The 15,792-nt window shown below is 40.3% G+C and overlaps 1 protein-coding gene across 2 annotated transcripts in view; it reads left to right on the plus strand.

Annotated features, from left to right (window-relative positions):
* LOC131592161 (suppressor of tumorigenicity 7 protein homolog) overlaps positions 1-15,792 on the plus strand; it is a 139,673-nt gene that overhangs the window by 68,480 nt on the left and 55,401 nt on the right. For both annotated transcript variants that reach the window (XM_058863477.1, XM_058863476.1), the window contains exons 2-4: positions 2,202-2,284; positions 11,368-11,527; positions 15,710-15,764. In XM_058863477.1, coding sequence (XP_058719460.1) covers positions 2,202-2,284; positions 11,368-11,527; positions 15,710-15,764 — 298 coding nt within the window. The remainder of the gene's footprint in view (positions 1-2,201; positions 2,285-11,367; positions 11,528-15,709; positions 15,765-15,792) is intronic.

Here is a 15,792-nt window from a genome sequence, read left to right on the forward strand (position 1 = left end):
CAGCCTATAAAAGGAACATCAGTATATGTGCAAAGAAGAAAGCAGTAATACTTGTGGAAACTACAGATAAATAAAATCCAATCTCCATTCACATCTGAGAGCTTCTCTATAAACCAGTATATATTGCTTGTAAAAGAGTGGTGACAGAGGAAAGCTAATATTTCCTATGAGCCTAATTCAATGTACTCCACTGATGAGCTCCTAGAGCTAATTTGTTGAGAGGGCTTTTCCAAGTGGGGATGTATTTCCCAAACCAATTTTTATGGATGGAAGTCAGTAATAATATTTAAAGCAAATAGGCTGTATCATTATTCAATGCTCGTGTGGAATCTTCACAGTAGACTTAGATGGCTCATGACTTTGGAAATCAAGTTACCTCCAGGGTAATGGGAAATTTACTAGAAAAAATTCCAGCATGCCATAAGCTTGGTGGGAGAGTGGAAGAGAAACCTCCTCTGTAAAGTCTCTTGCTGCCTGGCTTTTCATGTTATTGTTGGCACTACAGTAGCGCTATGTTACAAGGTGGAACACAGGCATCTATATCCCATCATAGCATATTCTCTCTCAGGCATAGGGTAGGTACCTGTGTTGCACACAGCAGTTTTGAGAGTGTGGTACTGATTTACTCTAGCTGAGAATCTGGCATCCAATGCATTTGGGAAAGAAAATATATAATGATATTACAAACCACCAGATTTATTCTTTACTATATCAGCTTGGTGCTTAATGCCACTCCAGTGGACTAGGAAAGGACAGTTCCATTTTAACACTTTAAGCTTCTTCAAAGGAAAAAAAAAACAGCTCAGAAAATAAGCAGCCAAAACCCGAACAAAGCAGCTGAATTACAGAGTTTAATCTCTTTTAGTGATGCATTTTTTAAAAACATTTTTTTTTTTACTGGTCATGGAAACTGAATCATATGTTTGATTGTTTGTATTCTGCTATTGTTGTCTCCTCTTCATTTTTTGGCTTTATATTATTTAATTTCTGTTAGGTATTATTTATAAAGAGAATAGAATGAACTGAGGGCCTCACATCTACATATCCAGGCCTTTTAGCAATATTTTTTAATGACTAGTATTTTGCTACAAGCCTTTTAAATTTACCTGCTAAACTATTGTCAGTTCCCTCTGCAGTCCTGGATGGATGTACATATACAAATACATGTGTGTGTGTGTATACATATAAATGTATATATGTATGAGAAATTCTTTGGCAGTGGTTAAGGATGAGACCAGTAGGGTTGTTTACAGAAGGTATTCTAACCCTTTATGTGCTTTAACGGAATGTTTTCATTTGTGGAAGATGGAAGTGATGGAAAGTTGTGTTTTCTTTAAACATCTAGAATTTAGTAGAACTCCAGTTCTCTCTAGTAGCTTCCATAGAGTCATCAAAACCCTAGAATATTTTATTCTCTTAAGGCCAGCCACATGGATTTTTTGTGGGAGATGAGCATGATCACCTGATGATTTGCTCGGCAGCTCTCAAGGTGGGATATGACTAGAAAAGCCCTTTGGATTTCCAGAAGCCCATACAGGTGGAATTGCTCATCTGACTTCTCTTCTGCCCTAGATTTCAGATAATCCAGGCAACTATCATGATTTTCTGGTATTAACAGAATATTCTTACTAACAGAAGGCTAGTTAGGTCTTTTTCTAATCATTTATTCACTCTTGTCATACTGAGTGGTTTACCAACTTTGGAGCAGTCGAATGAATTAGGAAAATGTCATTATGTTCTACTTTGTAAATGAGGAACCAAGGTAGTGAGAAGTAGAAAGCTTAAAAAAACTTCATCAAGATCTACAGGATGTTGAGACAATTTTGAATGCAGGACATTGAGATAGACTTCCCTGACTTCTAACTGCAGTTGAGTAGCAAAGGCATATAATAAAATGTTTTCCATATATCATGAAAATACTAAACTCTATGTCAGTGGATCACTGACTGAAATAGAAAAGTCCCAGACATGTGTGCAACTGTTTTCCAATGCCTTGTGATTGGCTTTGTTGTGAAAACAAAATTCTGCATGTGACAGTCTAATGCTCGACTTTATCACATGTTAGGCAGATGGAACAGGATGTTATTTTAGCTGTCTTTTTTGTCAAAGCTAAGGTAATAACTTACCTGCAGTTGGGAGGAGGAAGGGACACATGGAGAACATGCTCTTGTACTCATGGTTTCCTCTCTTTTCTTTTTCAGTGAGTATGTTTTTGAACACATTAACCCCCAAGTTCTATGTTGCCCTGACAGGCACGTCCTCATTAATCTCAGGACTTATTTTGGTAAGTACTACATCATTAATTATCTATATCTATATCTATATCTATATCTATATCTATATCTATATCTATATCTATATCTATATCTATATCTATATCTATATCTATATCTATATCTATATCTATATCTATATCTATATCTATATTAAATATCATTAATATATTAACTATTAATATCACTTTAGAATTTGATTTTGATATCCAGAATTGTATTTTGGGCTTCATGCAGATTAATAGGTATCTTTTTTTCTTCTGTTAACTTACAATTCTGCAGCACATAAGATTTGTCTCTTTCTGTGGGAATGAAAGAGAAAGAAGTTTCAGTGCTGTATCTTTGAAGATAAAATTCTTGAAGAACAATATGACTCACTAACAGCCCTACAGTAATTCTTAACAAATGTTTGCACATTAAGTGCCTTCCTTGACAAGTACTACAGAAATTATAAAGGCCAATAAAAGGAAGAGGAGGAAAAGTACCAACTATCTCAGCCCTTTCAGAAACATACAGCAGGACTTACTAGACAAACACCAGTTTTGGTGCCAGGATTCCAAGGGATAATTATTTCAGATCTTCACTTTTAAAGTCTTTCCCAGTACATATCTGCCTTTTTGCTTACATGTCTGTACTTTTAAACCATTTAAAAAGCCCTCCTCCCATATGTAATTCTTGAGGGCTTCTTTATGTAAATGGATGCAGTGGAGTGAATCACAATACTATCACAATGCAGGAGTCCCAAGCAGAGCATTTGCTTTGAATTTTATTAAATATCTTCTTAGAAACAAATGGAGATTAAAAATATAAGAACTAACAGGGTGTGCATGTATATTATTGTATGTGGCCTGTTCTTGTTTCCTCACTGCTGCGAGTTGGCTTACTGCTTACACAAATTAATAGTATAGCATAACACAGAATATAACAGAGTGGTCATCAGCAGGCCAGCTGCCTGACAACTTCAGGGCTGACCAAAAGTTAAAACATGTTTTTGAGGGCATTCTGCAAACACCTCTTAAGCACTGACAGGCTTGGGGCATCCTCCAGCTCTCAAGGAATCCTGTTCTAGTGTTTCATCACTTTCTCAGTAAGATATTCTTCCTGATGTCCAGTCTGATCCTCCCCTGTCACAGCTTTGAACTATTCCCATGAGACCTGTCTCTAGATAGCCGGAAGAACAGATCACCCCCTCCCTCTCCACTTCCCCTCCTCAGGGAATCATTGCCTTTGTCTTAGTCTTGTTCTTCAAGTTGTACGCTTTTAAAATCTGTTGTACACAAGCTATAGACCCTCCTTCACCACACCAAACTAGGCATGTAACTGGGGCACCAGCGAGATCATGTGGAAGCTACTGCAGTGATAAGTGGAAAAAGGAGAGAGAGAAACATGGCTGGAGGCTGGTTCACATCAGATCTACTAATCTCAGAGAAATCTGAAAGCAACTAGGATCCTGAACACTGTCAGTTTGGTTATGGAAATCCACACCTCTCAGTTCCACATCGCTTCTAGCTGATGTAGATAAACAAATGGCATCCTTGACTACTTAATGCCTGTGAGACTCTCATCACTTAGATGATTTCAGGTATAAAGCAGCAGGTGCACTGCTGCTGTGCTTGCTCTGAGTTTCCTCATAGCAGAAGGCAATTACCTAATGTCTGCACCTTGGGCATTCATCAGTCTTGTATAGATTGAGCCCCAAAGCACAGGACAGAGTTCAGAGAAATCAACAGAAGTTTCAGAATATGAGCAGGAGCCAGACCTGTAAGACTTGGATTCAGTTCAGCAGAACTCACTCAAATGTATAGGAGGAAAACAATGTTACATTCAGCACTGTCACTCAGAAAGAAGAAAATGCTGGGCCCCACCACCAAGATGAGAAGGATGGAGAGAAATACCTTAGTTTTCTCAGACACAGTTACGTGTTTGTTGCTAGAACGCGAAGACAGCAGGAGGAGGTGGCAAGACAAAGTCAGTTTACTTTTTGCCCTATTGAATTACATTACAGAATCAAACAGGAATAAGAACTTTGAAGAGTGACTAATTTATGTGGAACTAAATTCATCATTGTGAATCTAGGTACATTTTATCCTGTAGTCATGAAGGCAATTTCTGAGGAATGAGCTCAGCAGGCAACTTGTGAGCAAGAAATTTCTAAGTGCTGTATTTTGATGGGAAGTACAAGAAGGAAGTGACAAGAAATACTCAAGACTAAGATATGCAGAAGGGGCAAAAGGACACCAATCAAAACATTTCACAAAGAAATAAGATTGAGCCTTAACCAAAAGAAATCCCTTAGTATTGCACGAAGAAGTCTGTTATGAACAAATTGAAGAAACAGTGAGGTAATGGAGGTGTAGACACAGAAATCAGAAAACAGACTGAAAGCCTTTTTTTTTTTTTTTTTAATCTTCACTACTGCTATCAGTTGTTGTTTGCTGTTCACCTTCCTAAATGTGGAAAAGGTATATGTGTAACAGGCAGGTAACAGCCAGGAACCCCAGATTGTAGTGACCAGTGCTGAGAAGAACATGTTTTCTCTAAATTTGATAATGGAAAAAGAACTAAGCAGATGTGGTCATGGAAAGAAGAAACTGCAAGTTGAACAGATCACACAGCAGAAAAGACAGCTGATTAAGTTCTAGTGAGGTAGTGCTAGCCTCTCATTAGCCCAAATGTGCTTCAGCTTAATTATTTCTTAATCTTGCTGTTTACTAGTGGCCCAGTTTTACATGCTGTTTACCATCACTAGGAACATGATGAAGTGCCTGCCTTACATCAGACTACACAGCACCATCAGTTCTAAAGGATTCTTAGTCCTGTTAATGGTATAAAGTGAAGTTCCTTTATAAAATAAACATTCCCTTGTCAAATCTACATCACTGGGGTACTTTTTAGACTAGATGTACTATTACTGCTTGGAATTTTCCACCATATGGGCTGGCAGATTTCTTTCCATTATCAGTTGGCTGCAGTTCCTAATCAGAAGGAGAAATCACAGCACCACAGGTTATGAAAGAATGGAAAATTCCATCATTTCATAAGTGTGGTAACTGATGGGAAAGTGATTTCTTTTCCTAACTCATGCTACTAACTCATGAAACAATGACTGCAAAGTTTTGGCAATTAAATACTACATTACTCCTTCGCAAAACACTACACTCCTGTCTTATTTTGTCTCTTACTTCGTTTTAATTCTTTAGGTAAAATTCTATCCTTGCTGTAGGCAACGTGACTTAACTAAAGCAAGGATTTCAGACCTTTTTTCTTATAGATCAGAACTGTACAGAAAATACTTTTCTATAGCATGCATTTTCCTTAACCATTACTTGACTACAGAACATAGTTGAAAGCTGAAAAGTTGAAATATTCACTTCATCCATGCACTGTTGTAGGCATCAAAAATAAGAACAAGATTTAATCCACAGTTGCATTAGAAATACTGTGTTGGACACTTGGTTCCACCACAGTTACTTTTAATCAAGTAAAATACAATGTGCTGTCTCACAGAATACAATGAGCTGCACTGTATTCGATGTCTGGGAGGCTGAGGTTTTCCACAGGTAGGGTAATAAAATGGTCACGAAACACACCTGACTTCCAATAAATGCTTTGAACTAGAACTGTGTAAATGCCACTGAGATTTCTAAACAAAGCCACATATTTAACGTGCAGTTATCGCCAAAGTTGCTCAGCAAGCATGTGAGGCACTTGCACTGCAAACTTATGGAGTCTCAGTTCTAACAAAGCACAGGTAGAAGTGAACCTCAGACTTAAATCTCCACCAAGAATTCCTCGTTATTCTACTTCTGAGCTTGGGACAGTAGTAAGTGTCCTCTTCTATACAATGAAAAACATTCTGCAATGAACAAATACCAGCCCTTTCAGATGCAAGAATTAGAAAGCCAGCCTACAGAGGCAGAGCATGAGTCTACACCCTTCCTAGCACTGAGCAGCTAGGCTGTTTGCTACTACCCAAGTACATAGCATACTGTCAGAGTCACAGCCTGTTGTAGCCAATGGTACCAGTATAGGACCTGAGTAACACAGAAGGGCTTGTCTTATTTCCTGTAGATAGTAACTGATCTTCTGCTTGTTTCACTACCTTTGTGTAGTCTGCTGCAGAGGGGCAGAAGGGTGGCTTGAGTTCTGGGTGCTGCCACAGACTCTGTGAAAGTCTGACAGTTGTGCAGGGACAGTCTTTGTGGGCAGAAAAGCAATACATGGTAATCATTCAAAGTTTCTGCTCTTCATAGAGAAGGCTCACATATCATGTAGAGAGTTCCTAAGAAATTGAAAACCCTTGCCAAGGAGCAGATGAGAGAGGAAGGATCTATTGGAAAGTAGGCTGTAACCCAGACCACAAACAAGAAAATGGTATTATAACTAGGTGGGGTCTACACAGTGTGGAGAGAAGTAATACACTTAATGCAGGCAATAAATTATTTTCTTTTGCGTTTCTGTATTTCCAGAGGTGGATGAAGTAAATAGCTATTTATTTTGAATATGATGCCCACTAGCACTGCATGTATGTTCTCCTGCTGACTCTTTGAGATAAGACAAATGGGGGTTCAGTAACCAGGAGCAGAGTCTAAGACGATGCTGAGTGGGTGTATTTAATCCAGAAGGAATGGGGGTGCTTATCCTTCAAGGCTGTCATTAAGGACAGTCAGCATGGTCAGAGGCATGCTGTTTCCTAAATCCAAGATGGGCAGGACTGGAGGATCTCCTGGAGTCACTGGCTACTTCAAACAGCTAAATAAAACAGACCAGCATCTTGCTTTGTTGAAAGGCAAGTAGCATTGTATAGTCGCACTCATATGAATAAACATTCTTGCCTCCCAAAACATGGATGACCTTTTCCATACTGTCTACTGGAAATAGCCCCTGGGCTGTAATACACCTAGAACATTTGCAGTCATTGCCTGGGAGAGTTGACACAGGTGCTAGCAAACCAACAGCATGGATTACTTGAGCTAAACCTGTGCTGTGGTCCCTTTTATTTATAAAATAGGCTTAACCATAGAATCAAGTCTTATTATCACTATGCTGTTCCTCCAGAGAGTAAGTTTCCTTTAAACCCATTAGATTGGTTGAAGAGTACTCCAGATTTACCCCTCTGAGACCTGAAAGTCTCATTACAAGGCTGAAAGAGAAATCTGACCTGTGGAAGTTGCTGGCAAATGAAATCCCTCACTGCTTCTGTTGAAGACTCCATACACAAACACTAGGAGGGAATGACAGAGTGTTTGCTCTAAGAGAGGATGGCGTCTCAGATACGAGAAACAGGAAAGCACAATGCAAATCATTGATAGCCATTGCACCAAAACCATCCCTTGTGAATTAATGCATATATAATGGAATATCTGTTCTGAAAAACTGTGAAGGAAGATCAGATCTGTTAGACAAGTGATGCAGAATATATTCATTACTACAGAGATAATACTGTAAAATTATCTGGGATTGTTTGTATGTGAGAGCAGAGATAAGAGATGGCTATAACATTTTCATTGCACAGGGGAAGAGAAGTGCATTAAGAAGAAAACATGTCCAAAATCAAATACTCCTATATTAAGCAATACCTATACCAGATAAAAAAATAAAAATTCTAATTTGCATTTCTTAACATGCAACGCTGGACATGTTCAGAACAGGGTTTTAACTTGTTAATACTATGGTCCCAAAAATCCCTTGAGGGTTTGGAGATGTTTTCATCTGATTCAGTTTGAAAGCACAGGAAACAACTAGAAAGACCCCCAAGAAGTTTGCCACTGCTGTGAAGGGGAGATCACTAGGGGAGCTCCCCTCCCACTGTATGTATATGACAGAAATGAGGTGGCTTTTTCTTTCAGAAGTGGTGCAGAAATTACCTTTCTGATTAATTTCCTGTCTACTTCAGATCTCTGCCAATGGGTAATTAATCCTAATAGTAATTTATTCTATCAGATGATCTCTCATCTGCTGAACTGTCAAAAGATTGTTTACTTTGCATGGCTTTCAAATGGATGATGCAGTTAGAAGTGAAATTAGATTTATAGAAATCAGGTTTCAAACCAGATGATGCTGTCTGAGAAAGATGCAAAAATTCTCTAAAGAGAATTTATTGTTTTGACTTAAGTACCAAATTACAGATTACCTCCTCATACATGCTGAACAAATCACTCCAAGCAAAGGCTGATGATGATCATGATGATTTATGGCTTTAATTTCTAAGAGACTATATGGATTGAAACCTGGCTGATGTTTCCTGGCATTGGATTCATTCAACATAGCAAATATTTTTTAAAGCTGCCTTAAACAATTTAAGAGCTTTAATGGCATTTTTAAAAATAAATAACGTATTTGTAAGTCTAAGGAGGCAGACTTAGAGCTGTGTCACATGTGTGTTTCTGTCACTCAGCTGAACTGCAGCAACTACATTTATATATATGTACATTCTTTGTGATTGTCCCCTCAGTTTCATTGATATTCAGTGTGACAGCTTTCCAGCTGGTATATATTTGTGCAGGACAAGTGGGCTCAAGTGTGCTTTTGTGCTGTGCACTCCCTCTCTGGGTTTTACTGACCTCATCTAAAAGCTGATCATGGTTGAAATAATGAGCAGGAATTTGTTAGCACATTTTGCAAAGCCTTTTTTTTTCCCTCTCTTAGAGAAAGTATGAAGCTTGTTAGATGTGGTCTGAGTTTTGCATGGCCAGACTGGCAGCTGTGCTTGAGTCCCTGACTTAGGCTGTAGTGAAATTCTGAGTGTCCCTTGCCTCAGTGCAATATCATAATCTTTCATTCCTAACACCATCTACCTCTGAGACTTTGGACAGGTAGAACTGTGGCTTTTCTGCCTTGATTTGTTCCAAGGTTTTGAAAGATAGAACAGCAGATCTATGACAGTATTTTATGGCCTTTCTCTTATGGTCAGGCACATGCTTATGATGCTCTCTTAAATCATAAGATATAAACTTTAACCCCTTTAAAAAGTGTGGTGTGCCTAAGAGCTTGAGAACAGCTAAAACCTGTGCCAGCTCCCTATCCACCATCTCCAGCATTCAGAGGCAGTGGTGCATGCCAGGTGAAGCCTATCAGCAGTGTGGAACAAGTGTTCAGTGACACTGCAGCAGCATTCTGTCCTTGGCACTTGCCATTCGCACCTTGGTGCTGCTGCAGGCACATGCCGGTGGAACCAGAACAGTGACAAATGCACTTCAGAATCTGCGTAAGGAGGAACTGTCCAGGTTGTGTGGGTTTTTGATGACTTGAGTAGGAAAGAGCTCACAAAGATAGGAATATGTTGATGCTCTGGTTTCTCTGTGACCATCTGTTTATCTTCCCAAATGCTATTTGTTCACATAGTCCTTCTATCTTCTCCCCATCAAACTGCTCCATTCATTCTTGTTGATGTCTCCCAGAAACTGCATTAGATTGTTTTGGGGAATGACCTCCAGAGCTGCCATGAAATCTTGTGTCAACTCATCTCAAATAGATGCCAGCTTAATTCCCTTTCACTCCCGTGCAGATAGAGTCCTTCGATGTGAATCCTCTAGATGCTTTAACAACACATTGGAATTTAGGGGAAGTCCCAGTGCAGAATGCATTGGGAGCATTTCTTGGAGAGAAACATTTTCCTTCTATGTCAGAAAATTTATTTCCCCCCCACTTTAAAGGGGGTGCAGTAAAAAGTATGTCTTGTCTACAGACAATCCAATCTCATGGAGACAGAAGTAATTTCAACTATATAAAGAAGTCAAGAGAACTTAAAAGTAAAAAAAAATATTGAAGGAGGAAGTGTGTGAAGCCTGGCCTGAGCTTTCCTGGAGCAGGTAGACCCTGAAGAGGCCTTCCAGAGCTTGCTGTCTATAGTCTGACCCACCAAAACCTGCCCAACAGCACACTGATGGTGGCAAAGATGTGACCACAATCCTTCCCCTTACTGTTGATTGTGCCTAGTAGGAAGAGATTTTATCAAAGCTTTCAGTACTGGTGTAACACATGGAGATACCGAGGAAAATGGAAACGGGGGAGATTGTTCGTTCCCAATTATTAGTGCAATCAGTATTACAAAGTCCTGCCAAATTTCTCTAACTCCTTAGATTTGCTTTTGTTTCCCATGATATGTAGATGTTTGGGTGATGATTCAAGTGCAACTTAAGTTATTATTCATTATAAGCATGTGTTTTTTTACAATTTTTACAGTCTAAACCTTTTCCATATTTATATGAAATAGTCTTCATTTCCAGGTTTATGTGGTTTCCTGAAATATGAAATATCCTGAATTACTCTTACTGAGTAATATATTTTGTGGTGAAAATACCACAGATATATGTTTATAACTTCAATTACAAGGTGTTCTCTTAGGCTGTGAAATAATTTTCCAAGTAGAGCTCTGTAAATAATAGGGTTTTTTTTATTATTTGCTAGCTCAAACAAATGCCTGAAAATAAAATTAATTTGGAGTCAGTCAAAAAAAATAAAACATAGTTCAGCTAGGGGGAAAAAATTGCTAAAAGGAACAGGATTCAACTTCCTGGAGTCTGTTTGGAATTTTTAACTTTTTTTTTTTTTTTTTTTTTTTTTTAATTAACCTTGGTGAATGTCTTTGGAAGCATTTAATGGGGAAACAAGCAGATCTGCTTTTCCTCACATTCCCTGTAGAGGGAGCTGAGGCAAGGCGAGGCGGATTCACCCGTGACTGCAGCATCCTATCGGCGTGGCTGATAGCGGGCCGAGTGAGGGGCTGTGGGGGGAAGGTGGGGGCTGTTCTCGAAGGCAATTTAAAGAAAGAGGCCTAACAGCTGAAATAATTTGAGGTTGTTTGTTTTTTTAAAAAAACAAATTGAAAATAATTGCGTTGACAAGAAGATTTGAGATTCTCCACCTAAAGTCGGGTCACATTTAACTTCCCCCGTGTTAACTCCGGGCGGGGAGCCGGGGTGCGCGGGGAGGAGGCCGCGGGCCCGCCGGAGCTGCCCCCTCGCTTGCCGGGCTGAGGCGGGAGCGGGCTGGGGTTGGGGCTGGGAGCGGGCAGCGGGCTGGAGTCGGGGGCTGGAGTCGGGAGGGAGTCGGGGCGGAGGCCGGCAGCCCTGACGGCGTGTGTGCTTTGCAGATCTTCGAGTGGTGGTACTTCCGCAAGTACGGCACCTCCTTCATCGAGCAGGTCTCGGTGAGCCACCTGCGCCCCCTGCTGGGCGGGGTGGACAACAGCGCGCCCAGCGCCGCCAGCGCCGCCGGCGGGGACGCGGACTCGAACCGCCAGAGCGTCTCAGGTGAGCGGCGCCGCGCTGCCTTCGGGCTCCTGCTCCGGCCCACCAAAAGGCTGAGCTGCCTCATCCATCGCGAACTGCGCCCTTCCGAGTTCACGCACTGTGTCTTGCTCGGGCTGCGCGGTTCATGCATTTGTTTTCTCCTTGTTCTGAAAGCCCCGCGAAATTTGACGTGGCCTTTCTGCAGTGTCCTTTGTCCAGCGGAGGGGCCGCAAAGAGATTAAAGGGCTGGAGCATCTCTTACGAGGAAAGGCTGAGGGAGCTGAGCCTGTTCAGCCTGGAGAAAAGACAGAGAGGGGACTTCATCGGTATCTATGTGAAGAGAGGGTGTCAAAGGGATGGAGCTCAGTGATGCCGAGCAATAGGACAAAAGGCAGTGGGCAAAACCTGATGCACAGGAGCTTTCACCTGAATATAAGGAAGAACTTCTTTACTGTGCAGATGAACTTGCACTGGAGCAGGTTGCCCAGAGAAGCTGTGGAGTCTCCCTCCCTGGAGATATTCCAGCACTGTCTGGATGCAATTCTGTGCCATGTGCTCTGGGGTTGACCCTGTTTGAGCAGGGAGGCTGGATAAGGTGAGCCACTGTGGTCCCTTCCAGCTCAACCAATTTTCTGATTCTGTCATTCAACAGGCAGGTAGTATTTTTGCTGAAATAATAAGTAATAACAAAGTTATTAAAAAAAAAAACCAAAAATCAGACAAAGAAGTCAGAAATGTTCATCTGGTTTTGCATCACTTTTTTTTTTTTTTTTTTTTAGATACTGTAAGTAGTATGTAAACAACACTGGGATTCCACCTTAGTAAGTGGAAGCATGGTGACTTTTAACAGCTTAAAGGCTTGTTATGTTCCTGACTCTGCTATGGATTTGATCTGTGACTTTGGGCAAGTCCTAACATAGTCAAGCGTTTTTAAAAGGCCTCCAGTTTAGGAGGCATGATTTCAGGCATTTGTGGCCTGATTTTTACAAGCTTCCAGGCACTCACAGCTCCTACAAGTTTCAGTGCAAGGAGTGAAGGTGTCTGACCCGAAGTCATTCAAGCCTGAGGCACTAGTCAGGTGCCTGGTTGCCTGGGCGATGTTTCCTCTGAGAGACAGACCAGCCTGCCTAAAATGAATCAGCCCCCCCAAGCACTGAAATCTGTGGACTGAAGGAGCCACAGGGGAACTTGTGTCCCTAGTTGGGTGTCTTAGCTGCCTGGGGAGAATGAATTGAAAAATTAGCCCATCAGTGATGAAAATGCTGTTACGCTATTGCTTCTGGCTTGAGTGGGAGATACTCCCTGTAAAAGTCAGGGCAGGAACATCTGGGTTTGCATTCCTCATCTGTAAAACGAAGGTTATCTGTCAATGCCCTACATTGGCTTACAGGCCATAATCTTAATATTGGAAATCAATTCGGGATGTGCCCCTAGAATCAACTACAATTGTATTAAATTTATTTCATCACCAGGCCTTTAGAATATATCAGAATTTACAAGTGAAGAAAAGTGAATGAAAGGAAAAAAATTCATTTATGGAGAATACGTTGTTCTACAACAGAGCTGCCTTTGTCTGTGCCTGAGAAATTTTTCTCTCTGCTCCTCAGTGTGCATGACAACAGACAAACAAAAGTTAGCTCTGAACTTACATGTTAAATAATGTAGGTGGCCTCACAAAACCTGTTATTTACTGACTAAGTCTAGTCAAGGAAGCCTCCATATAGCACAGCAAATTCAGCTGTTGTCACTCTCATCTGAAGGGAGGCTGTGAATAGCAGCACTGCATGGCCAGGGATATCAGATTTGGGTGAACTGGCAGAAAGCATGGGATGGCTTAGGAACACCTGTGTGCACTCATCAGTGTGCTCAGTCACTTCAGTAACTCTGAAATAACTCCTGTCATTTTAAAGCTGAAGGCACAATATTTTGACTAATGAGGTTCACACAAGCATCTTGACAATTTTGATACAAAGAAATAATCAAGGATTGTGTTTGCTTTCAGTGCATTGACACTGAGCTGGGACTCGGTGTCTCTGGACAGTGTGTCTTAATGGATAGCCTGTTATTTGTGCCTTCAGAAAAGTATCAGTGCTCAAAAAGTGATCATGGAAAAAGCCTCTGAAAGGTTAAAATAAGAACATAGTTATGTTATTAGTTTGTAATGTAGCAGAAAAGGCAACCTTTTTGGTTTTCCGTGCATTAACACTGGGATAGTTCTTTTGCTATTCAACAAGATGGAGATGGCTTTTTCTCTTGGCTCACCACGTGTTCCTATGTAGATGTTTAACTATGGTAGAATGTTGCAGTAGATACCTTTGTCTTTAGAAAGGTAAGAAAAATGATGTACTGAGACCATGGTGTTTGCAGATACCAAGACAAAAGGAACTACAGAATACCATATTTAATTAGCCACACAGCCAAAACATCACATGAAGGTGGTAATAAAAGGCCCTCTTTACCTCTCCTTTTTGTTCTCCAGTTCAACCTTTCCCAGCTACAGTGCCAAAATATTTCATAATAAATAATAAAGCATAACCACTTGAATTCAAATCAGAACAAAAAGTGTCACTGCAATCACATAGTTGTTACCAATCTCATTGGTTGCAAACAGAGTAAGTCGGCACATTGAATTATACCTTTGGAACTGAAGAGTCTGATGTTGATTTAATATTTACAATGGTTTGAAAGTCATATTATGTAAAAGCTGTCAGATTGAAGCTTGTCAAACAGCCATACCTTCTGGCTGCACAACAGAGCAGCTGAACGTCAGTCAAGCACTTCTGCTGAGTAAACTGGTGGAACTTTCTAATATTAGCTGCCTGCTGAAATGGGTACTTGAAAGATACACTCTTCCCTAAAGCGCGCCTGTTCCTGTGTCTGTTCCGTGCACTTGCTGGGTAGGCAGCAAACTGAGGGCCCACCTTCTATTCCCCTTCACTAGTTTCTGTGTTGCTGAGGGTGTCCTTCTGTTACTCGGAATAATTTATGTCAAATGTTTTCTGTCCATGCCACTGTAGCCCCATACTCAGATGTGGGAGCTATGTCCATGAGAAAAGAGGAGGCTTTGACTTGCTGTTCAGTACTTCTTTTTCTAACAGAACAGGCATAAAGGAAACAGGCATATTGTTACCATAAGGACACCCTTCAGACTCAATCTTCTGCCAGAAAACTGTTGGTTTGATCTCTTTAGAAATGATGTAACAAAAATTTCTAGGGAGAAATGTGCTGGTTAACATTTTTAGTGGAAAGCACCCGGTGAAATGCTGGAGGGCCAGTGCTGCTGATGAGTTTCTGCAGAGCACCATGTGAGTGGTCATCCAGTTGCAGATCTGAGATGGAGTGACATGCTGCCTCTCAGTGAGTCTTTGTGCAAATAGTGGGGTTTATTCTGGTCTCACCTTCACTGGAGTGAATTGTCTTTGTTAAAATTAAGAGAATAAATCTGGTGTTAAATTAAAGGAAAATCCAGAATCAAGACCTCACTGTTTCAAAGGCTGTACAATTTGACTATATTTTTAAAATTTTTGCTTTAAATTACACTGTTGATTTCCATATCTCTTACTTCTTGTAGTGTGAAAAATTCACAGTTTTTCCCCCAAGGAAAATTTGTAAAATGTTTTTAATATTCTGAAACCTTTGCAATGCAATCAACTGTCCTCTGCCGATCAATTTCAGCATCTGCTTCTATCTTAAGTAAGATCAGCAGATATTTCCATGGATTTTATTTCACAAACTAAAGAGGAATTAAATTTGGCAACTGTAGCTGAGATTCATGGTGATTTACAGCATTAACTGGACAGTGATGTTTTTCTGGAGAAATAACAAGTCCATAGGGACTGAGTTAATTGCTATTTTTCAGTGCAATAACCCAGTGGGATCCCTCTTCAATTCTGCATTATGGTAAATGTGAGTCCTGGAACTAATCAGTATTATCTTTTCATGTGGCATTTGGGGCTTTGTTAGTGGTTATTTGTCTGGAATGATTGCATTTGTTGACACTAATTTATAATTAAATTATTATTTAAGAAAGAAGGAACAGTCTGATTACTTTCATCTCAGTGCTCTTGATGGTTTTTTCATTTGCACCTATAAAAAATAAGCCATTCAATAAGGCTCATTGTATGGTAACTGATGTTTTTTATAAACCTCAAGTACCATTGTAATTTGGGAGAGATTCATTATGTGTATGTCTGCTTCTTCCAGAATGCAAAGTCTGGCGAAATCCTTTAAATCTGTTCAGAGGAGCTGAATATAATCGGTAGGTGCTGCAAAATTACATTTTTCAG

Source organism: Poecile atricapillus, chromosome W, assembly GCF_030490865.1.
Source record: "Poecile atricapillus isolate bPoeAtr1 chromosome W, bPoeAtr1.hap1, whole genome shotgun sequence".
NCBI lineage: Eukaryota > Metazoa > Chordata > Aves > Passeriformes > Paridae > Poecile > Poecile atricapillus.